The following is a 25,147-nucleotide window of genomic DNA, read 5'->3' on the forward strand; positions in this document are numbered from 1 at the left end:
TTGTAGGATATCTTAGTTATGAAATTTTTTATAAAATACTCATATTTTCAATAAATAATGTACTACTCTTAGAAAACAATTTTATACCGACACATTATCACAGCTAAAAAAATTGCAGTTTAAAATCAACAATACTTTTATAATTTGAGAAAAATAAATTTTCATATTGTATCAAAAAAGTGTGTGTATCTAATGTGGCAATTTATTTAGCTTTTGGAAACTGGCAGTTTTAAATTAGAAAGATTCACTTGTAAAAAACACAATCTATAACCAATTAAAACGACCAGTCAGCAATCACGTGCTTGACCAAACCCTCGTTTCGTTGTTTCAGGCTGCTGACTTTAATCTGGAATACGTTTTATTTAATTTATTTCATCCCGTCATTTTCCTTTCAATGGGGAATGTTTATTGGCAATAAAAAGGTCAACTTTAGAACATGTTAGTGTAACATTTGATAATAAATTATTATGTATGAAAGAAATATTTAGTTGCGATACATAACAATATCTAACATTAACTTTAAGTAAGATCAAACAAAACCCAGTAAAAAACAATTTTATTACATTTAAAAATAGATTATTCGGTGTGTATGGTAATAATTATATCATTAACTACGAAGAAAATAAATAAATTGTACTACATATTATAACTGCTGATTTGGTGGTATTAGAAGTGTTTATACTGTAATGGTTTAGCAAGTCACTTTGAAATACACACACGTTTAGTGATACATGGAGGAATATAAACTAATGTAAAATGGAGAGTAATTTGGTAAATTATGGTTGAGATTTATCACACATTTATTTCGTTGAGAAGATAGTTATCAGGTTTAATTTTATATCACGATCTGTTTGCCAGTTCTAAAAGAAGACGTATCAGGGGCATTCTAAAAATGTTAAAGCTAAAGGAATCAATCAAGAAAAGGTTTGCCGAAAAGGTAATATATTAACTAACCTGCTCCTTTCTGTAGCTTTTCACATATAAAGTAGTTCTTGGTCTTGCAGTCTCTGTCGTTCCACATGTACGACTCAGTCAGCCTGGAGGCGGTAGGGACTGCGGCCGAGGCGGAAACAGCCAGGGAAGGATGGTGATAGAGACGGCGCAGCTCTACACAATCCTCCTCGCTGAGGAAGTCATCATTAGGCTGCCTCAACACGTGGTTGTGCTGACTCCAGCCAGGGAACCAGTCTAAAACACAACATAGGTACATCAGCACTGCTAGTAAGGAGTGGTGATAGAGACGGCGCAGCTCTACACAATCCTCCTCGCTGAGGAAGTCATCATTAGACTGCCTCAACACGTGGTTGTGCTGACTCCAGCCAGGGAACCAGTCTAAAACACAACATAGGTACATCAGCACTGCTAGTAAGGGGTGGTGATAGAGACGGCGCAAGCTCTACACAATCCTCCTCGCTGAGGAAGTCATCATTAGGCTGCCTCAACACGTGGTTGTGCTGACTCCAGCCAGGGAACCAGTCTAAAACACAACATAGGTACATCAGCACTGCTAGTAAGGGGTGGTGATAGAGACGGCGCAAGCTCTACACAATCCTCCTCGCTGAGGAAGTCATCATTAGGCTGCCTCAACACGTGGTTGTGCTGACTCCAGCCAGGGAACCAGTCTAAAACACAACATAGGTACATCCGCACTGCTAGTAAGGGGTGGTGATAGAGACGGCGCAAGCTCTACACAATCCTCCTCGCTGAGGAAGTCATCATTAGGCTGCCTCAACACGTGGTTGTGCTGACTCCAGCCAGGGAACCAGTCTAAAACACAACATAGGTACATCCGCACTGCTAGTAAGGGGTGGTGATAGAGACGGCGCAAGCTCTACACAATCCTCCTCGCTGAGGAAGTCATCATTAGGCTGCCTCAACACGTGGTTGTGCTGACTCCAGCCAGGGAACCAGTCTAAAACACAACATAGGTACATCCGCACTGCTAGTAAGGGGTGGTGATAGAGACGGCGCAAGCTCTACACAATCCTCCTCGCTGAGGAAGTCATCATTAGGCTGCCTCAACACGTGGTTGTGCTGACTCCAGCCAGGGAACCAGTCTAAAACACAACATAGGTGCATCAGCACTGCTAGTAAGGAGTGGTGATAGAGACGGCGCAGCTCTACACAATCCTCCTCGCTGAGGAAGTCATCATTAGGCTGCCTCAACACGTGGTTGTGCTGACTCCAGCCAGGGAACCAGTCTAAAACACAACATAGGTGCATCAGCACTGCTAGTAAGGAGTGGTGATAGAGACGGCGCAGTTCTACACAATCCTCCTCGCTGATGAAGTCATCATTAGGCTGCCTCAACACGTGGTTGTGCTGACTCCAGCCAGGGAACCAGTCTAAAACACAACATAGGTGCATCAGCACTGCTAGTAAGGAGTGGTGATAGAGACGGCGTAGTTCTACACAATCCTCCTCGCTGAGGAAGTCATCATTAGGCTGTCTCAACACGTGGTTGTGCTGACTCCAGCCAGGGAACCAGTCTAAAACACAACATAGGTGCATCAGCACTGCTAGTAAGGAGTGGTGATAGAGACGGCGTAGTTCTACACAATCCTCCTCGCTGAGGAAGTCATCATTAGGCTGCCTCAACACGTGGTTGTGCTGACTCCAGCCAGGGAACCAGTCTAAAACACAACATAGGTGCATCAGCACTGCTAGTAAGGAGTGGTGATAGAGACGGCGTAGTTCTACACAATCCTCCTCGCTGAGGAAGTCATCATTAGGCTGCCTCAACACGTGGTTGTGCTGACTCCAGCCAGGGAACCAGTCTAAAACACAACATAGGTACATCAGCACTGCTAGTAAGGAGTGGTGATAGAGACGGCGCAGCTCTACACAATCCTCCTCGCTGAGGAAGTCATCATTAGGCTGCCTCAACACGTGGTTGTGCTGACTCCAGCCAGAGAACCAGTCTAAAACACAACATAGGTACATCAGCACTGCTAGTAAGGGGTGGTGATAGAGACGGCGCAGCTCTACACAATCCTCCTCGCTGAGGAAGTCATCATTAGGCTGCCTCAACACGTGGTTGTGCTGACTCCAGCCAGGGAACCAGTATAAAACACAACATAGGTGCATCAGCACTGCTAGTAAGGGGTGGTGATAGAGACGGCGTAGTTCTACACAATCCTCCTCGCTGAGGAAGTCATCATTAGGCTGTCTCAACACGTGGTTGTGCTGACTCCAGCCAGGGAACCAGTCTAAAACACAACATAGGTACATCAGCTTATGGAAACAGCATCTCTAGTGAAGACATGCACCGAATGCAAAATTCTGCTATTCGCTTCATCTTTGGCTTCAAAAAATTTGAACACGTATCTCCATTCAGAGCTGTAGCGGGGAAGACAGCAGTAGACACTGTTGGCAGGATCAAGACGTGCTGCTTGTGGCACAAGGAGTCCTACAGGAGCCACAGTACCTTCTTCAGAGGCTCTCTTTCCGGGAGGAGGTCTCTCAGCGCAATACCCGCTTTGCAAGTCTCCAGCTTCACTTTCCAAGAGTGAGGCTTGAGTTTGGAAGGAGAAGCTTATCGTATTTCGGCCCATAGCTGTACAACGACCTTCCCTCTGCCCAAAAATATGCATTGTCATCTTTTAGTGCTAAGATCAAAGAATTGTACGGTTATGGTTATTTATATTGTCTTGTTTCTCTTTTATTATTGTTGTTTATTTATTTGTTTATTACTTTAGTTATTGTTATTGACGGAAGTTGTACTGAAAAGCAGTTTTTCTGAGAATCGCTTGATAAACAAAGGCATTTTTATTTTATTTATTTATTTATCCCCTCTTTCTTTACTTTTATTTGATATTTTATTATTACCGACCCGCTGATAAGAATTATTGTATCGTTGTCTATACGGTTTAGTCATATTGGGAATCTATTGTAAATAATGCTCAACATTGTGTTTTCGCAAGCTCAAAGAGTATGTATTGTTGTAGAATAATACATTACAAGTAAAGTGTTGGTTTCATGCCATGAAAAGTTTGAAATCATTTTCCAGATGAGAATCCAGTATAAAAAATATCAACTAAGTATAGACTTGTTATACATTTGAGGAAACCGTATCCGTAAAAAACTAAATCGTAAGCCTACAATGCATTCTCTTTGAGCTTAAAAAAAACCATGTTGAATCATGTAATAAATTCTCTGTAATAATAAAAAGTGTAGGAAAAATGCACCAATGCATATAAGTTGATCAAAAATGAAATATGGATACGGAGCTAAAAATCTCGTCCTTTTCTTTTCATTCTTAAAAAGTATCCCTGGGTACTTGTAATTTTAGTTACATAAACAACTGTAAAACATAATTAGAGTGATTCTATCAGAAGAATATTAATGGGTGTATGCCTTAAAATAAAACAAGGATTTAATTTGTCGGAAATCAAAGTTAAACAATAGAATTTTAAAAACTTTTGTTCGTTAGCCTAATTAACCCTATAAGTTAGCTTATAGGGAGTTGGGCTAACCAGCGTAATAACGTTCTTAGTGTATGATTCACTATATGAAGAATTGTCCTTCATTTAGCCTACTTGAGTTCATAATTATTGCTTTATGTGAAACTTATAAATTAGTTGTATCTAAAAAATAACATAAATATGCATGATTGTTGGTTACTTAAGTACTATTAATTTTATTTGAATCTAAACTTTCCATATTAATTACTTTTATTTTACGGGTAATTTTGACGTTTGACAGTTCATTGCACAACTCCTTTTGGGCGAAAGATATGTAGGAAAGGTCAAAGATCCAGAATGTCAGAGACTCATACAGTTCAGAATAAAATAAGAAGACAAATTGAAATACAGAACATGCTTTTAGGTTAATCCTTTGCATAAAAACTAATTAAGTACATAAAAACTAAACACTTAGCATAATAACTAACTCTAAAGATACAGGATATAACCTATAAATAAAAAAATAGGCACCTTTATATGTCTTTTTCACCAATACCCATTAAATACACAGTTGCTTAACTTTTTATTTAAAGTCGCTATACCTTACCCATATGTGATTTTGCAGATTATCGCTCTATATTTGTATGGCTTTGCCCCATATGTAGTAGATGGATGCACTTAAGCCATGCCTAAGCGAAAATCAATATCCTTAGTATGATAGCCATCTCATATCAGAATATTGGTGTTTCTATTGCTAAGTGGTAGTTAATAGTTGAATGCAATAATTGTTTAACAGTAAAGATATATAAAGTTAGTGTTCACTATGCTTACCTCAGCAGAAAACTTCTTATCAACTTTAACCTGCTTTTATATTTTCCAACAACTGCAAAAGTTACAGAAGTGTTTATGAACATATTTTACTAAGCTACAAGATAAATGGACAAAAATATTTTGCAGGTTGTACACAATAAATTTGAAGAGTATTTTCAAAAACGTTTAGCACAATTTAGTGGAGCGACACACTCCTATGTTTCCTATTGGTATTTTTAGGTATGAGCAATGAAAGAAATTCAGGTGGAACTTGAATCTATCCCTAGTATTTTGTCTTGGCTCTTAATGGTAATACTATTTATTTAAAGATGTTTAAACTAGGCAATCACCTATTCCAGAATTTAGAGGGGAATAAAGAAAGCTGCAAACTTTGTAGACATTTATTGTGTTGATTAGGTTTATTATAACTTATTTTAATATAACATTGAATAGTATAACTCCGTAAAGAATTTTTTTACATGTTTGTAATTTTCGTAATTTGTAATTTATCTTCCAACAATACTGTATTAGGGGACGGACTCAAGAGTTAAGGCACGTCAACCGAAGCTTGTTGTGCATTACCATAGTATATATATGAATTAATATATGAATTATATGTAAAAGGTAGTTGGTTGGTATGAGTCAGAGATTTTTTGTAGCCTATATACTGTATTTATAGCTTACGTAGTTTACATAACAGTTCTTACACAACAGAAATGCTTCAACCATTGCTATTTACACCTATATAAAATTGAAACAGAAATCCCTATGCAATTCGTTAATAGGCTATTGAACGAGGTAAATTTGCCAGCATTGCCTGTGTTGGTCGATAAATACCTTTATATTCAGCATTAGAGCATGGTGGTTAAACAATTATCCTGAAACAAAAAATCCATAAAAAACTACCGTTCTTGATTTTATAAATCGTCGTAATCTCTTACGACGTGACTAAATAATTCAAGGAAATGGCTAATTAGATATATAATTTAAAGTGTTTAAAACGAGAAACTAATAAGAAATCCTCCTCTGAAGAGGTGATGTGTTTTTCAAGTAATTACAAATTTTCATTAAGATCATAAATGGACAGAATAGGTCTACATGTTTTAAAAGACTGTACACACGTAAGAGAATAATCAATTTTGTATTCTTTAAATAAACAAATAGAGTTTTTCTAATTTCTACAATAAATATGATGAATAAATGTGTTAAACCTTCTTAGATTAATACGTTTAAGCATACCATTAAAACATAAAACTACACAGTAATATTACATATTACATAAAATAATACTGTTAAGAACTCGCAATTAATTTTATGTTACTGTTGGAAATAAAAATGGAATACTCGCACTAGTTTACAGAACCAGAGGCAATTCTGACAGAATGTGTGGAAGCTTCCTAATTTTTTGCCAAACTTGATTGGCGTTTGGAACGAATATTTGCTCCGAATTTAATCAGACTATTGATACCATGTTGACAGTTCTTTCTCCCAAATGGTTTTTATATTGCAAGGGATTTTACCTACCTAATCCAGTGTCAGTGTGTATAGATATTAGTATTTTACATAAACCTTATCTCTATTCATAAATAAAAATACAACACAGGTATAATATCACTAAATACACTTAGTAAATTTCTTGATAATTAAATAACAGGTTTTACTAGTCAATGAAGTCGACTTACAGCTAAACTAAAAATCTGTATAAATTAAATAATGGAGTGGTTTTATTTGCATTTAACATGTACATCTAATATAACTTAGCTGAGTAAAAATGTTCTATTATGGACAAAAGGGACACCTTCTTGACAGTAATTGCTGTACTACATCACAATGGAATAATTGTATAAGAACTGAATAAAATATCATTTTATAACAGTATGTACTTCCCAAGCCAATCTTTTAAAGCATAAAACAAACATCATGTAGCTAAAATGGTTTTAGTAGTGAATACTAGTTAATATTAATTTAGCTCTTTCCGGATACACATAATGATCTTTCAAAGAGAGCTAACAACATTTAATACAACTAAATTGATATAATTTGCTGTTACCTTTCTGCTAGCAACGTATATTGACGAGATTGTGCATTATGAAAACAAGGTTAGCTTGATAAAGTGTTAAAGCGTTGACACATCTAATCAGCCTTAATCACATCATGCTTTATAGTTTAAAATAAGTTCTCAGCTAAGATGCAAAATCCAACTTATATCCACATCTAACACATAGGCTATGTCGGTAAATATTGAACTAATCAAATTTCATTTTAGCAAATCCCTTTTATTTAGGAGGTATTACAACGATTGCAGGTAATATCAACCAATTAACATATTAGTCACAAAATGATGAAATACTTTTTACAAATAATACCTTTATACGTTAAAAATGTAAAACAGTTAATGAAAATAAAGTACGTTGTTTAAAAATCAAAATAATTCACAATTCATGAACATTTGAAATACACATTTATTGAAATAATATACAAGATAATATACAGTATACATTTGTAATATCAATAGTTATAATACGTTTCGTCTTAAAAAATTCTTAAAACATTTTAAAACACTTAAAATAATAATTCCTTTGTTTAAGTTTTGTTAAAAAGAAAATATTGAATTAATAAACATCACCAACACATACCATGAAGTTTTTATAATTTTAAAATTGTGTACGCTTAAAACTAAAAGACAAACAAAATGTTTTCACCTGGTTCAACAAAATATAAATGTTAATACAATTTTTAATGTATATTTTAATTTTTTTTTTAATTTTTAATGTTTATACATGTTATATTTTATCTTATTTGTTGCATTTTTTGTATTGACTGACGTTTGCTATACAATGTACAATTGTCAAAAAGCAATAAAGAGATTATTATTATTATTATTATTATTATTTAAGTCATCACTAATGATGACAAAGACACGCTAAAACATTTTCAAACAATATGATAAACCAAAATATACTTCAATAAACTTCTCTCGCACGAGACAGACCTATTAATTCCACTCAATGCAGCCCATTGTAACGCGAGACAAGGGCATTTTTCAGTGGAATTGAAACACAAAACCAATACCACTCTCCATTACTTGATTTATTTTGCCCCACTTCCCTAAACAGTAAATTTTGAAATCCTAAAGCCACTGTTGTCTATTGTATGACGGAACAGTTAAGAAATACCTTAGTAAAATGCAACAATTGTTTAAATTATGATTCAGTGTTTTTTTTGGTACAATAAAGATTTCTGAAACAAGTTTCAAGCATTTCCTTTAACGTTTGTGGTGTCCTAGAGTAATTGTTGGGTTAATCAACTATTTGAGTTGATAGTTGTAAGTTCTGCCATTACAAAAATCTAATAGGAAATTAATTGATAAAATGCTAATGTTTTGTATGGTATGTTATTACTTTTAACTTGGTTTTTGGTGGTGATTATTTTGTACCTGTTATATTATTGTACGACATATTTAGTATAAATTTAATGTTTATTTACTTATCAGAGATTTGAAATATTTTTAGAGGCTACGTTTAAAGGTCGAGGGTTTGCGGTTTGCCCAAAACGAATCGCCCATTTTGATTTAAACTGAAAGGCTATTATATCAACTCAAAAAGGTTATTTAATTTTTTTTGTATTGAAATTGTTTGAGTATGAATAAAATACTTTAGTGATTAAAAATAATAAAATTGCAATAATTCGAAATGGTAACTATGTCAGGCTACCATGTGAGGTCGTTGGCTTAACCTCTTTCTGTCGATGCTTTTCTAATTTTATATTGAATAAGAAATTGGTTGCGACATTATTTGTATCACATGCGTATAACTACGAAATTCCAGGACAGCGTGGTTAAAGTTAATGTTTTATTACAAATAAAAACAATTCCATAATTCGAATAGTGTACTCATTTTGTAGTGTTCTTATTTTTATTTTTATAACAATTTCCATCCGTCCAGTGACTTTTCGACCGCCTTATATATGAGCTAAGTAATAAATATATATATTACTGGCATTGTTATATCATTTGGTTATTATTATGGTTTTAAACTTGATGGTGAATATGGATTTATATGTTATACAACCAATGTTATTGTTTCGTGTAAGGATTATTTATACTACCGATTAAGGATTTACAGTTCTAAAGTAAAATGTGGAATATGATTTTTACCAGGAATCTTAATGTATTTTAACCTCCAAAGAACACATTATTCTAGAGGTATTAATTATAATTAGCGCTTGTGTATCAATTAGTAATAAACACTCATGGATTACATTACAGGAGAAATTGAATATCAGTCTGTTGGATTCAAATAGTAATTGGTTAATTTATGTCATTTAATTACTAGCAGTATTTAAGGCAAAGTGCTCCATTATCCACCTAATTATTGCCTCTACTGATTAGCTTGGTCAATAATTTATTTTTAGTCACATTAAACATATTACCTATGTAAACTGGTCAAACTGTAGATGATAAGGATTAATTTATAATTTATATTATGATTGAGCTCGTACTAAACAGGCATTCCAGCACCTTAATTCACATAAAAATTAACGTTTTCTGAATGATTTACATTGGTATTTTATAATTATAAAATACCAACTATAAGATTTAGTTACACATTACTAAAGTACCACAAACGATACGAAACAAAACTGTTTGTATTATACAATGCTTTTTATATTTTAGTTGAAATCGTTTATTGTACTCATAATAGAATATTTTTTGTTTAAAATAGTGCATAGGACTAGTTCAGGTTGTATAAATATTTGAACCGTTTAGCTTCGGGACAGAAAATGGCAATTCTCTTATAAAACATTAACATATTGTTCAACTGGACAAGAACATTCCCTATTAAACCTAGTTTTATAACTAGTAACCGCAACATACAACAATAAACTTTAATATAATTTTTGAGTTGTGCTTTGAGTGAACAGGGTTTTAAAGGCAAGGTTCATTGCAAATGTAAAGGTGTAAAGTGAAATTTCAACAAGCAATTGAGTTACCAACTGGCTTTGTTTGGCAAAACAACTCTAACCTACTTACTTAGTCCCTAACTCAGTTGGCACTCAACGAATGTTACACCTTACGGGGCATTTAACTTGTCATTTTCTAACCATATTTAGGTTACGGATTTGATAATTTGCATGTAAAAAGATTTTTTTTAACACACGGTCCTCGCTGTTATAATTTATAAGTAAAGAAAACAAATCGTGGTTATATTTATTTACAAATTTTATGAACGAATAAGGCATAGTTTAACGATACAAGAATGAATATTTTTTAGTTATATTTTATCATTATTTTTGGGAAAATCGATTGAAGATTAACACACGTTTCTTACTTCTGTAACAACATTTAGCACTATGAAAACTAACAGAAATAAAGATGTCGTTTAAATGCATCAATTGTACAGTTTGGCACCAATTTCACAAATAATCTTAAATTGTATAAAAATTGGCCAAAACATGATTTCTACGCTGTATAGATAATTAACAGTTGAAAATAAAATCATACACTAATGCACTATTCTTTGCACTAACATACATCACAGTTTTGAGTACAAGTTGTTATGTATGTAATAGTTATGGACCAGAAATCTGAAAGTTAGCAAAAAATGAAATTTGGATTTGGGCAGAACATGACTCCAATATCAAGGTGTCGGTTTTGATTGGCATTTAAGACCAATATTGGTGCAGCAGCCAATCAGCTTATTGGCCCGTCCGGGTTTGGCAATCACTTTTTGGCATCCCCTTTTTAAAAGCTTCAATATTTTATAAATAGTGTTATTGTTTACAGCTATGTTAGAATATATGTCCAACGACCCGATAAGCTCTTAGCTTTAAAATAAACGATTGACTGTGGTTTTAAAGTTATGTGATAGTTAGCCTACCATCTTTTACACTTATCACACTTGATCGATGTAGAGAATTCTTCAAAACGATTGAAATGTATTAGCTTACTAAAAGCTCACAAATGTTTGTATCCGTAGCGGAAAATTAATTAGATTAATATTTTTTTTAGACGTGATCAAACATCACTTTTAAATTAATTATATTAATTTAAATATTATTAATAAAGTATTATTGTAATATTGTAGTTTTTAAACTAAACATTAATCGGCTCGATCAAATAATGTTTGTTTATTTGTATAAGTGGTTTATGTCAGACAAATATCTAATGCAGAATCCTGTAGCACAATATATTTGAAAATATTTCCTGACTATTTTATTTCACTTGATGAAAAAAGTCTGTTTACACTCTAACGTAATTTCAACACTTGCTGAGCTGGCAGCGGTATTTTCACTTAAAACTGTAACTAGATTTAAGACTAAGTTTCTTTTAGACTTATGTTTCCCAACAGTCAACCATTCGTTCTTAGCTCTTTTACAAATAATAATTTTTAGTTGTCAGCCAATCATGTAAACATTATTAGGATGGCATTTCTTTTTTCTTGCAATAACACTGTACTAAAAATGACTATGAATGAAACTAGGCAATCTATAACCTTGTTGCTAGAAGTATTAAGGATTGCAAAGTGAATTTTCACAAAGTATAACGTTTAAACTTGATTACAGATACTTTTCATGCAAAGTAACGCTCTTTTGAACTTTATTTGGAGAATACATAGCACAGCGATGGAAAATGTTTACAAAATGAAATTTTGACAAAGAAATCGAATTATTAACTGGAAGCGTTTCGGCTCCAAAAACAAATGTAACTCTGTTAGGGTGAAAGTCTACTGTCAACGATACTACAGCAAACGATATTTGAGGAAATCGAATTTTGATGTTTTTGGAGATAGGTTGATTTCGCAGACTGAAATTTGTCTATGTCGAACCAAACTAATTTCACATTTAAATTTAAAATTTCTTATCAACCCTGCTTATAAACAATGCTTTCAAAGTTGATTTAATTGAAATACAGTTGGTGTCAATAATTAATTATCCATTTCACTTTATTTTAGTTATATTGTAAGGAATTATATTTAGTACCATTCTTGTATTTTTAAAATATCGTAAAACAGCGAAATATAGGCCTATATTTAATACTTTTATTCTATTAATAATTTAATTATATTTTCATAATACTGATAGTTTAGCTAGACTTCCTTCTTAGCTAAGTTGAATCTCGTATAAGTTTTACGTTAATACAGATTATACAAATCTCATATTTTTATTTGAAAAATAAAAACCAATGTCATACCTGCACCCATTTACTTATTACTATGAATCTATTAGGAAAATTACCTAGATGAATGGCTTGGCAGGGTATTATCAATTTGATGTAGAGAGAGTGATTAAGTACAGTAACAACGGCCCATCCATCTTACACTAGCCCCATGTGCAGTAGGCTAGGTCTTGCAATTTATCTCGTATCAGAAAAAGATTGAGCTAAAGGAAAATGTGAAAGAAATATAATTTGTTGTACCATATTTTCTTATAGACTTCCCTATAATTAGAGACAGTAGCTCTAATAGCGTAGGTGCAGGACCACTGACGTTTTTGTTTTGTACTTCAGAAGTCTGAATAGTATTTTTTCAATTGTGGTTTTTACTGTTTTATACATCGGCATAAGTAAAGTTAGGTCTTAAGTGTGACAAAATACAGCAATTATGAGACTGTTACTAAAGAAGGAGAATGTTTAATGTTCAATAACTGTAAATTATAAATAAATAGAGAAATTGGTTCAACAAAACGCATTGGTTCTATAAGATACACTTAGATCTAAGGGAATATGCAATAAAAATAATAATGGTAAGGTAAAAAAATTTCAAATTTTCCATATACTATTAGAATACGAACAAACCTCTAATTATTATTATAAAAAACTAAAATCTTTAGATTTTTAAGAGTGATCTATAAAATTAATTTGTAAATAGATACAGTATTGAATATCCTTGCAAATATTTCATTCCGATCACATGTCTAATCCTGGTTGGCCCGACACATGTACACGTGTATACCATGATAATCTCTCGCCTTTTGATCTCGGCCTTTTTTCTTTAATTATGTTCTATAACAGTCTGCTTATATCTCTTCATAATAGAGAATCATGATTAAGCTTAGCTGATGTGGAGTGATTGAATATTATCTAATGTATTATGAGCTGGGCAAAAATTTATTGTATCCAAAATCGTTAAGTATTTGATTAAAATAAATTACAATAAATAAATAAATTAATTAATGGTTGGTGGTATTTTATTTGAAAAAAAAAAGTTCTGGCCAAAATAAATTTCGTATTGGGTTAGAATAAGAATTCAACAAAGCATGCGTTACATCTCTCTAAGAAAGATTACTGCAACGTAAACCCAAATATACAATGGATATCACGGACTAAATATACCTGTTTGGGTAAAACGTATAAGTAGAATATTTATTGAATGGTCATTCGTAACTCTTTCCAGGTAAGTAAAAGCTTCGTTGATATAATAATCTTGCCTTGGTTTTTCTGAAGACTTTTCCATGCTGAATACATAATTTGTTTGCTTAATTTGGCAGGCAATGATTTATCGGCACAATAATCTAAAGTTTAAAATAATAATTCAAATAAACAACTAACTAATTTTGAAAAGTCAATGTTGGTGCATTGATGGATGTTGGTATTGATGTTATTTGTTCATAGTAAGTATACTGTTAAGGGGATTAAAAATATATTCCCATACAATTTACAATATAACTAGACAATTTATCGAATGGATAAATACGAGTATTATTTACAGTAATATTTAATTCTTACCAAAAACTAATTTAAACAAAAATAATTTGTCCCTGAGCATTTAGCTGTGAGTAAGAATGTCATCATGAGACATTTAATTTATAACATGTATTAAAGAGAATTAGCAATAAACAAACAAGCAAGTGTGGGGTTTGTAAACAACATGTAATAAATCACTCAATTAAAATACTCTAACTGAATGATTAATTAAAAGACAGAATGTACAAGTTTCACGCTACACATTTATTTACACTAACTTATTAGGTTCAATTAGTTACATACTAGTTAACATTGAAGGTACTGTATTTATGTTGATTAAAGTGTAGCTTGATCAACTCAATACGAATTGAAATAATATTTAATATTTTATAATGAAATTCAAAGTATTAAAAGCGTGTAAAATCCCATAACATTTTTTCATTAAATTATACTGTGGATACGCTTTTTTAGTCTTGTAGGCCAAAATACTATTACAATTATAATCTACGTGTTTTACTCTACAACATTTGTTTGTAAAAATTTAAACTGATATTCTTTACTATTATTACCATCCGATGTATTTTAAATTGTAAAAATACATTTAAGTTAGAATATTGTAATATACCAAATCAGTATTTCAAATAAACGCTCTTTGTTTCAGTAAAATATAAATAAATCCTCTTAATAATAAGCCGTTAGTCGAAAATTAGAAATCAGCTTAAAAAATATTATCAAGTTTCAAAAACACGGATGGAAATCTTTTTGTTAGGTCTCAAAAGTACTACCATTGACTATACACCTCTACTACCTATAGTCAATGGTACTACTAAATGAAATAGTAAAATACTTACATGAGCTCACGAAATCTTTGTAATTTAAAGTTTACGTGATAAATATTTATATACAGTACCAGTGATATAAACACGTTAATCTGCTAAATACAATCGGTTGCACTTTAAGTCTTTAAGAACATTTTAGTACTCAGTATGCTTAATATTATCATTTATCGTTAATCATAATATAAATAATTAAACAGTCTAGATGAGCATGTCTCCGTTCATATTTGACATCTATGTACTGTACTCAATAAGTACGTCTCATTTACCCACCTGTTTGTTTTTATTGGCATAATTATAGTAAAGGTGTACCACTTTATTTATTGTGTGCAAATTATTTATTAGTACGATAAAACACACTAGGCCTACTTAAAGGGAATGTTTCTTAACACTTTTATTTTATTTTTACCTCCTAAATTACCAATAACTCATATTGAAAGGTAGTTATTTGGGTGAATTAAAATTTGGTAAAATATCTAAGACTTACTTGTATAGGTAAAAGGAAGGCCGTCCACCCACCGGAAGTCTCCTTCGAACCCCGTGTCTGTAGCGCCGACCCAGTAGGCGTTATCTTCAGAGTAACCGGGACTGCAACAAAATAATACACATTAAAAATAATAACATGTACCGTAGAAAAATAGCTTTGAGTGCTTTCGTTGTTGTAGAAGATCTCCTAAAAGCTTTACATTTACAACGCTTTCGGCGAACTGCGAATTTGTTAAAATTAGCGTCCCCACAGGACGCCCGTTTTACACAATACATCAGATTGGACCTAATCGATCGTGGCATTATCTCATAACCAAAAGTTATGGCTGATTGGCGGGATTTGAACCGGGGATTTAGGGGACCAAAGAACGCTCCACCTCTAGACCAGCTGGTTCCCAACAAACTGAGTTACTCTTTACTTAGATGTCTATCACAAATAACACGTCGGTGGCTTTTATTAAAAAATGTCTGTAGAAGGAGTGTCTTTTTAGTCTATTCCAAAACTACGACAAAGACTATTTTTAAGGTAGCAAAAGAGGAACTTGTTTGAGAGTCGGAAAGGCACTTTTGACACGTGTGATGAACAATAATTTTCGACGTATCATACTATTCGATAACTATTTGAAAAACATGGCTTGCTTGGGTTTTGCGTCTTAAAATGCAATTTTAACGCTAATACATCTTCAGCTCGCTACTGTGGAAAAACAGCCGATGATAAAGATAAAGATATTTTATTACACTTGTATTTTGTCTAACCATGCAAAAAGGTTTCAACAAACTTTAAAAACCTGGCTATGAAGAATAATATTCTTATTATTTAGCTGACAGTACTCAGGCAGATCACGTGTATAGAGACTGAATTATCGTAATTTAATATTGTAGACGTGACGAAATTTGAATACGTAGCCATTGTCAGGTTATAAGTACCTCAGTATCTTTAGTTATATCTTTCAACTACATAAACATTAAATACTCATTTTAAGTAGTAGCTCTTTAATACATTTATTTCAATTATTACAGCTATTGCCCTAGTTTTTCCTCTAGTAATAACTGGTAAATTTGCTTTGAGTGAGCCATGTTGTGTTTAGCAATAGTAAAGAAAATACAGGGTGATTTGTACTCAGTGTGACAAAATTTTTTTGGTGTAAATACAAAGTAAATTAAATGTGATGATGCATATCAAATGTTCCAAGTCTCAAAATTAGCTTCCCAAAAAAATATTTTATGTTTTTCAAAAATAACCATGCTTTTAATCTTAATACAGCGATTTCTCAATTACCTGTATATGGATTTGAGTAGATAATGTCATTTTCGTGTTCTACATTAAATTTTGAACAAGAATAATAGAAAATGACGGAGGATCAGTTGTTAAAACTCCATTGGAAATAGATTCAAAGATAAAAATTAAGATGTTTGATAAAAGTTTAAAAAACAATGATCTTTTGCAATTTTTCACACCCTGTATACAAGAAAGTGTCGGAATACGTTAAAAACTGCGCCATTTTATAAGCTTTCCAACCATATGCTACACTATTGAGATTTAGATATTTTTTTGGTTGTTTTAGTGGTTTGAATACCGGAAAACAGGAAATTTTTTACTGTTTTTACTGTTCAAGCTGAAACAAAAATACAACTTTTGCTTAATAAATGCCGACTTTCTATGTTTTAAATGTTAAAGACACCATGCTTTGTAGTCTTCAAACCATTAATGCGTACGTAAGCAGACATGAACCTCAATAGTGTAGCATATGGTTGGAAAGCTTATAAAATGGCGCTGTTTTTAACATATTCCGACACTTTCTTGTATACAGGGTGTGAAAAATGCAATAGATCATTGTTTTTTAAACTTTTATCAAACATCCTAATTTTTATCTTTGAATCTATTTCCAATGGAGTTTTTACAACTGATCCTCCGTCATTTTCTATTATTCTTGTTCAAAATTTAATGTAGAACACGAAAATGGCTTTATCTACTCAAATCCATATACAGGTAATTGAGAAATCGCTGTATCAAGTTTAAAAGTAGGGTTATATTTGTAAAACATAAAATATTTTTTTGGGAAGCTAAATTTTAGACTTTGAACATTTGATATGCATGATCACACTTCATTTACTTTGTACTTACACCAAAAAAATTTTGTCACACTGAGTACAAATCAGCCTGTATAAATAAATTAAAGGTAAACGAAGATTTTGATCATATACAGGGTGACAAAAAAGTCTGGAAACGGTTTAATATCTTTTTAACTAAATTCGTTAGAAAATTCAAACCTTTTACATCAACTTATATGTATGAAAACTACTTTTTGCAATCATTGCCATTATTTGACCTTCACCAGTTAACGGCCCACGAGGAGTAGGTACATAATCTTAAAGTAAGCATAGGTTGATATGCACATCATTTTAAAGGTCTGGTCAAGTGGAGTTCATTGCCAGAAACCGCGTCAAAAAAGGTTCATCTGATACAAAATGGCGGCAGTTCAAAGTTGTTGCGGAATATACCTGCAGAGGCCTTAGTATTGGTAAATACTCAAGTCAACATTAGCAGGGAAATCTGAAACCCGGTTAAATTTGTTTTGAAGATTGAATACTATTATTCTATGAGCTAGTTGACTTTAAAATACAGTTTAAGCTCTCAAACTAATGTTTAATACGAGTATTTGCCCATACTAAGGCCTGTGCAGGTATATTTCACAAGAACTTTGGACAGCTGCCATTTTGTAATGGATGAACCTTTTTGGACGCGGTTTCCGGCAATGAACTCCACTTGACCAGACCTTTAAAATGATGTGCATATCAACCTATGCTTACATTAAAGATTATGTACATATTCCTCGTGGGCCGTCCCCTGGTGAAGGTCAAATAATGGCAATGATTGCAAAAAGTAGTTTTCATACATATAAGTTGATGTAAAATGTTTGAATTTTCTAACGAATTTAGTTAAAAAGATATTAACCCGTTTCCAGACTTTTTTGTCACCCTGTATGACAAAACACTGACTATTGGGTGATAAAATAATATTACGATACCGAAATAGTTACGTACGAAGCCCTGCATAGGTAATCTGTTAGCTACACAATACTCAAAAATAAAATAAATATGTAGGGCTATCAAAATAACTAAAAAAAGACTACGATTTTGATTTTATAAATCTAACCAAATAATTGAAAAAAGTTAAATTAGTAAAGCTGGTAATATTATAATAGAAAAGAAAAGATTTGTCGAAAAGGATTTTATTAGAGCTTATCTAGACGAAAGTGGTTAAATTAAACCTTAATTATTCATATATATATAGTATATTATAAGTATACCATTGAAATTAAAGCAGCAAATATAACAGAATCAATCACACTGATGAGTGAATTAACCGTGCAGAGTCGATTGGCCACTTGTTTATCTGGGAGTTACCAGAATCATTTGCAATTCAATACCCAAACTGTGCAACCCTTTTACCGGCCAATTGCACTTTTATTAGCTTCGTTATCATTTTATTTTCGCCAACTCATAAACAAAAAAGTCGAAGCCATTTTGTGACATTTATATGGATTTCAATACTTTTATATCACTCTGCAGATAAAGTTGAATAGCATGCGCATTCACCTACTCAAACAAGATTACGATGATAAGTTAGATTTTTCTACAATCTCGCTCAAGGTCCTTCACCTTGAATCCATATAGTTATTTGTGTTTATATCCTTTTTTCAAGCTTCATTTGTTGGTATGTAAGTTGTGAACCGACTTTAAAGACCAATTGTTATAGAACATCTGTTAAGAAACGTCCACTGAAATATAGATATAAAGGACTTTTTTATAATACAATATTTTATGAGTGCACTGTGTGTAACACAAGCGATTTCAATCAAGCCATTTAACAATTGTATATTACTGTGTGTATATTTTAAAATCTTATTAATAGTACGAACTTATTGGTGAACATAACATGTTTTGTATATCCACTAGTCCGTGGTAGCACAAAAAAGGAGTTATTAAACCATTTTAATTGCGAATAATAGTTTGAAATGAGTGCATCCGATTTGACACCACAGACACCCTTCCACATTTTTTAATAGTCTAAGCCCTGGTATTGGCATTATCTAGTGACTTTTTGTTAGATAGCGTCATTCGGTAATCACTTGGATTTGACCCAGCAAGCTTCAGTTTAAAGGTAAGTACCCACTCAGTTACCAAAGAAATTTCTAGTTCAAGATTTAAAAGTAATGTGTAACGTTGTCCTACTAATGAAAGAATACGCGTTTATAAAAAAAATGACTATAATGAATGTATAAAAATAGTAAAGTTTATTAGAACAAAATTAACAACTTTAAAAACTAGGACTTGAAAATCGTTAAATAATCACATCATTTCAATACACTACCACAAAGTTATATTAGGTTAGGAGAGAGAGTTAATCCTATAGTCACTGCAACCGTATATCAAACAAAATCTCGTTAGAATTCATGAAAGGGCTTAAAGGTCAATGACCAGTTGGTGTAGTTATAACCGAATCAAGGTTGAATACCGGTACACAGATAATAACATATAATTTAGTATTTAGAAAAGTTTATAATATTAAGCCAGGGATAATACACGTTTCATAATTTTCGTTTTAGCAAAGATACCTATAACGTTAGTATTTATTTATATGGTTGTATTTAACAGCTATACAATTTTGCTCTGGGTACTTGCATTGTTATTGAATTCTTTTAAATCAATATATCGGTGGATTTGATCCACAAAAACGTCAGTAAGCCTTTTAAAGCTCGGATTGTGTTCGAGCTACTGTTACAGAGATAGATAAAAAATAGGTTTAAAATACACTTATTTTAACTGAAATAAAATGTTCTGTGTATTGTTTAAGTAGTTTTATTTATCGCAACTTTATAAATATATTTAAATATACTTAATCGTTAAGCTAAAACAGTTTAATTTATAACTACTAGAGCAGAAAAACAATGATACTTTAAAACACATAGGGAATCAGAACGAGCATACAATTGTAATGGATATCCAATTTATTTCCCCAGTGGCTTTTTTACAGCTAACCTGTCCCAGATGGATTACCGGTAAGTAAAACATTTTCTATGTTTGGTAGTTAAGTCGTTATATGTTGTTAAATAGTTATATGAACAATGTTAAAAGAAACTAAATAATTTCCACCATTGAATATAGTAATGCTTGTTGAAGAATATCCGAACCCAGGATTCAAACCCACGATAGTGCTTTCTTGGGCCCCAAGCCTGTGGAGCTACCAACTCATCTGTTATTTATACGAATATAATAGCATATAATTTATAGAATATTATAGTATTCAAATTCATTATGGATGTTAAATGTGTTTCTCAGTTTAAACAAAATACATTACAATTTCTTGAGATGACAAATTTGAAGGAGAGTTAGAAAAGGATGAATAAAATTAATAAGAATCAACTCAACATTGTATTTCTTATCTCATGAAGTAGATTAATAATATTTTTAATTGGCCAAGACAGTTTGAAAGGTTTCATTTACAATCCGTCCTATTAACGAAGAAAGTTGGATTTATAAACAACACCCGCGGGAAACTAAGCCAGTTGTTGCGCCAACAGCGTTGAAATTACCCGCGAATATTTTACACTCGGTTTATTGCGTTGTTACGCTTTCGGGAAAATGTTGTAAATTAATCGGTATACAAAGCATTATCACCAAAGTAAACAAATAAGCTGCATTATGTCTTTGCTAGGTGTTATTTAATGTGTATAAAACATGTGCATATAAAATAGCTCTTATACTTGTAACGTGTGGCTCCATGAGCAATTAGGTATGTTGCTTTGCAGGACACATGATTTCATTTTTTTATGTGATTTTAATTGCATGCAGATTGAATAAGTCTACGATTTTATCCACAAAGAAGGAATTTCTAGCAATTAGTTAATCATCCTTACAATCGAATGATGAAATACAGTATAATCAGCTGATTGGTGTCCGGTAAAACTCATTGCAGTACATTAGTACGCAATGAAACTCCATTTGAATAAGCTGGCAGCAAACAGCTGTTTTCTGGACTAAATCTTTGCGTGGGAAATTCGTAAAAATAATGTAGTGTGGCGTAAAAATTTTTTTACAGATATTAACCAACCACAGTAAAAACACATACCATAAAACAATTAGTTATCTATTTACTCTACAATGATTTTTCTTAGCCCTTAGTTTAGTTTTAATAATTTCCAATACTTGACACCAAAATAGCAGTTAATTCTGTGAAAAAATCATCCTACGATACCTGGATCCAGTTTTCTTGCTATTTTATGGTTAAACGAGTCTTAAATGTTCACGGAAGATTTACCGCAAATACTAAAGGATACGGTAAGATGCCGGATACGAAACTCCGTTTGTCGTTCTTTCTTCCAGTACCGTTTGTTTTCCAGCAAAACGTAGTGTCAAAAGATAACTAATATAATGGTTTAAATACCTCCAATCACCAGTTAAAATTAAGTCAGCTGTTGCGACCTAGGTTTCGGCACGAAGTTGTGTTTGAGGCCAGTTTGAAATCTCCAGTCCAATGGACCTCATTATTTGGTTAAAACTGCTAATAGTTCACAACAAATGGCACAAACACGCGTCTCTGATTAGAAATCATTAAAATAAGATGCCGACAGCCTTCAGACGACAAGCTGAAAAAAACACAACCAACAAGAATAAAAAACAAAAACAAAAACAGGAGTGAAACTATCAGCATCACAGGCTATGAACATAAAATTAAATACTTGCCAAAACTGCCAATCAAATCAAATTTTATTTCTATCATTACAAAAGATCATGGAATTGCGTTTAAAACGACATATAACACTTAGCCTAAAGGAAACAAGTCTCATTAAAAAATCTTCACATGAAACTATTTATTTTATTAATGGTAGTGAAAAAATATGGTGATTCACTAGGGTTTTACTGTACAAGTGCTTATAGGAGTTTTAAAATATTATTTGCGTTTATAAAAGATTTATTGCTAAGTAATTTGATATGTATTTCGTTTACTAATTGCCAATTAAGTAGATTGATTCATGTGGTGTTTCAGTCTATGTCAATTTGAGTTGGCAGAAGGTAAATGTTGACATAATATCGTACTTTTAATACTTCATTTAAAAGAATCCTTATTCAAGATATTTATGCTTTTGAATCAATTACCAATATACAATACGTCACAATACCAGTTCTTTCATACTAATTCATGAGATAAATTGTCAGTGGATCTTGATGATTAGTCGTCATAATTAATTATACTTTATGGTCAGCTCAAAAGATATAAAACTACATTCTACAGTAATAAATCAGCACCTTTTTCCCACCATGGCCTTAAGTGATTCTTGGGCGCACTAGCTTTAGTAGGAAATTCACCGAAATTACCGAGGGTTGGAAATACATTTTGGTCTGTCTGAAGAACTATATGTTTCGCTATAGTGCACTGTTCTTAAGCTTACTAATTTGAAAAAAACTGTAATTTCGTAAGTAGGTACAAAAATGGTTAACCCTTTTTGCTACTATAGTCCTATACGAATAGCGGTTACTTTTATGTAGATGCAGCATGGATCATAAAAAAAATAAAATCAACTCTCATTTACTTAATTTCCAATTTCAATGGTTATTTAAATGTTACGTCATTGTGAAATATACAATTAACCACAGTGTCCAATTAACAATCGTAATATTAATGCAATAATACCATTATTATTTGGGTATTTTCTCCTGATGTTCTTTACTCCTGCTGTTTTTCCCCATAAGAAAAGAAGGAACTTCAGAAAACACAGAGTTTCAACTGTAGGCAAAAATAATACTCTATTCAAAATTAGTTAAATAAAAACCATCCTGTTTTGAATCGAAAATACCGGTTTCAATATTTTTTTGTTGTACTCAAACAAGAAACATAGAAATGTAATTAAGTCCAGGTTGACCCACCAATGACCTTTAAGCTCTTTATGAACGACTAACGAGTTGTCGTTTGATGTACAGATACTGGTTGAGCTCGACCCTGTGTTAACTCTTGTTTGGGTATTAATTACAGTTTTGACTACAGTTTCGTCGTTGTCAAGTAGGGAGGATGATTATAATGTTTGGCATGATCTATTTGTTGTGGAAATCGTTTGTTGTAAGCTTTCCCTACTATGTTTGAATTGTTTAGTTAACGTGTAAAGAAAAATACCTGGTAGTTATTAACGTTTGTATACGGCACGACCATAGTTAACTGTCGAAAGCGTGGTTTAAATTGTCATCGATTTACATAATATTTTGTTTGTTGTGTTAGTTGGTTAAACTTACTCAACTTGAAATTTATTAGTTTATATTTCGTTAAATATATTACAGTTTTGACACCGGTGTTATGATCTTATTTAACAATTCTACCTTATTTAACAGTTGAGTGGACAGTAGATTATTGCTTTACGTATTTTATGGAGGTAATTGATTTATTAAGGGTGGGTTCCAAAATTTTAGCATTGACGACTATTAATTTACAGGTCAGTGATTTTAAACATTTTCTGGGTTTAATTTTATCCTGGACATAGGAAGATAAAAGATGTGATTTTTTGTTAAAAGGTATATAGCATTATTTTTATTTAAGCCATTATACATTGTACAGCATTGTTTATGATTTTCGAATGTATGATTGACATATTTGTATGGTAGCTGATATTTAAATAATCTAAAAATGCCAAATTTTTACACAAAATCAAGACTAAAATACATGCGAACGAAAAAAACATTAGGAACTTATAGTGTTTAAACAGGATTTAAATTTTACAACAAATACATAACATGGAATTCATGTACTTGCTACTCCACTAATTGTATTGTTGGCTTAGCGGTTTTATACTCACTTTTAAATCTAAAGGTCACTGGTTCGATTCCAAACAGGACTGTTTAAGCATTTAAGCATTATGTAATTTGTCATTGGGCTTTCGATTAGTGAGGCTATTTGACAAAAGGGTTAGATAGTTACAGTACCAGGTGTTTGACCATTACCTTGCAAAAACAATAAAATTGCCAAAAGCGATGTTATACATATAACAAGAAAAACCAAAATGATATTGATCATAATCATATTTTTGCTTAATCTACCTCTATTCACTTTAGTATATTATTTAGGTTCATCATTTAGTACAATATTATTATACACATTTTTTTTCAAAACGTTTCAAAAATAAACAAGCTTTAATCATATGATTTAGGTTAGTGTGAACAACCTAGAATTAACCATTTGATTAAAACTCTAGAATGGAATGGAATTGAACTGAGTATAAAAGAAAACGTTGACGGTAATTTTAGGATGGAAGTGTGACGGCTGATGGCAAAGGATAAAACAAAAGTTTAAATGCTGGTTACTTTATTTGAGAAAGTTTCGATACTTTTGGAATTCTTGTACTTTTACTGCCTTTTACAAAGTTTCTCTTGCACTTTATATAACTTTGTAAAATGGAGATACCAATAGATTAAACAAGATAGTAATTATACTTATTTTTAAGCGTAAAACTGGTGTTAAAATCAGTTATTGTTTCAACATGCCAATTTGTATATCTAGGCTTCTCCATGATTAATTAGGTTGTAGCTATTTTTTACATTTCAAACCAAATGGTCTAAGCAAAGCAAACACAGTTTTCGTTGATAATAGTTTGTTCATAAACTAAAGAAAGAATGTATAAAAAATCAAGATACCGAAGGAACCGAATCGCCTATCACTTGGTCACTAGGAACACCTTTTTCTACTTCAATAGTTCCGATTTATGGAAAGCCATTAAACAAGTCTTTAAAATCCCTCTACTGTTTATAACGTTATTAAAATCAAACAAATAGCTGGAGCCCCAAACTGGACCGCTGGGAAATGAAACTCTGTAATAACACTGAACATTTCCACCACGTACACTCTTGCTTTTATTACTCGAACAGCACAAAGGCAGTGTTTA

At 32.2% G+C, this 25,147-nt stretch overlaps 1 protein-coding gene across 1 annotated transcript in view; it reads right to left on the bottom strand.

Moving 5' to 3' along the window:
- The window catches only part of LOC129003315 (uncharacterized), a 298,914-nt gene that overhangs the window by 71,460 nt on the left and 202,307 nt on the right, over positions 1-25,147 (bottom strand). Inside the window, exons 32-36 of the mRNA XM_054431607.1 lie at positions 15,220-15,320; positions 1,881-3,209; positions 1,591-1,767; positions 1,403-1,477; positions 955-1,332 (exon numbers count right to left, since the gene is read on the bottom strand). Coding sequence (XP_054287582.1) covers positions 955-1,332; positions 1,403-1,477; positions 1,591-1,767; positions 1,881-3,209; positions 15,220-15,320 — 2,060 coding nt within the window. The remainder of the gene's footprint in view (positions 1-954; positions 1,333-1,402; positions 1,478-1,590; positions 1,768-1,880; positions 3,210-15,219; positions 15,321-25,147) is intronic.

The sequence above is a fragment of the Macrosteles quadrilineatus genome, unplaced genomic scaffold (assembly GCF_028750875.1).
Source record: "Macrosteles quadrilineatus isolate MER2022 unplaced genomic scaffold, UCM_ALF_1.0 Scaffold_9__3_contigs__length_116548681, whole genome shotgun sequence".
Taxonomy (NCBI): Eukaryota; Metazoa; Arthropoda; class Insecta; order Hemiptera; family Cicadellidae; genus Macrosteles; species Macrosteles quadrilineatus.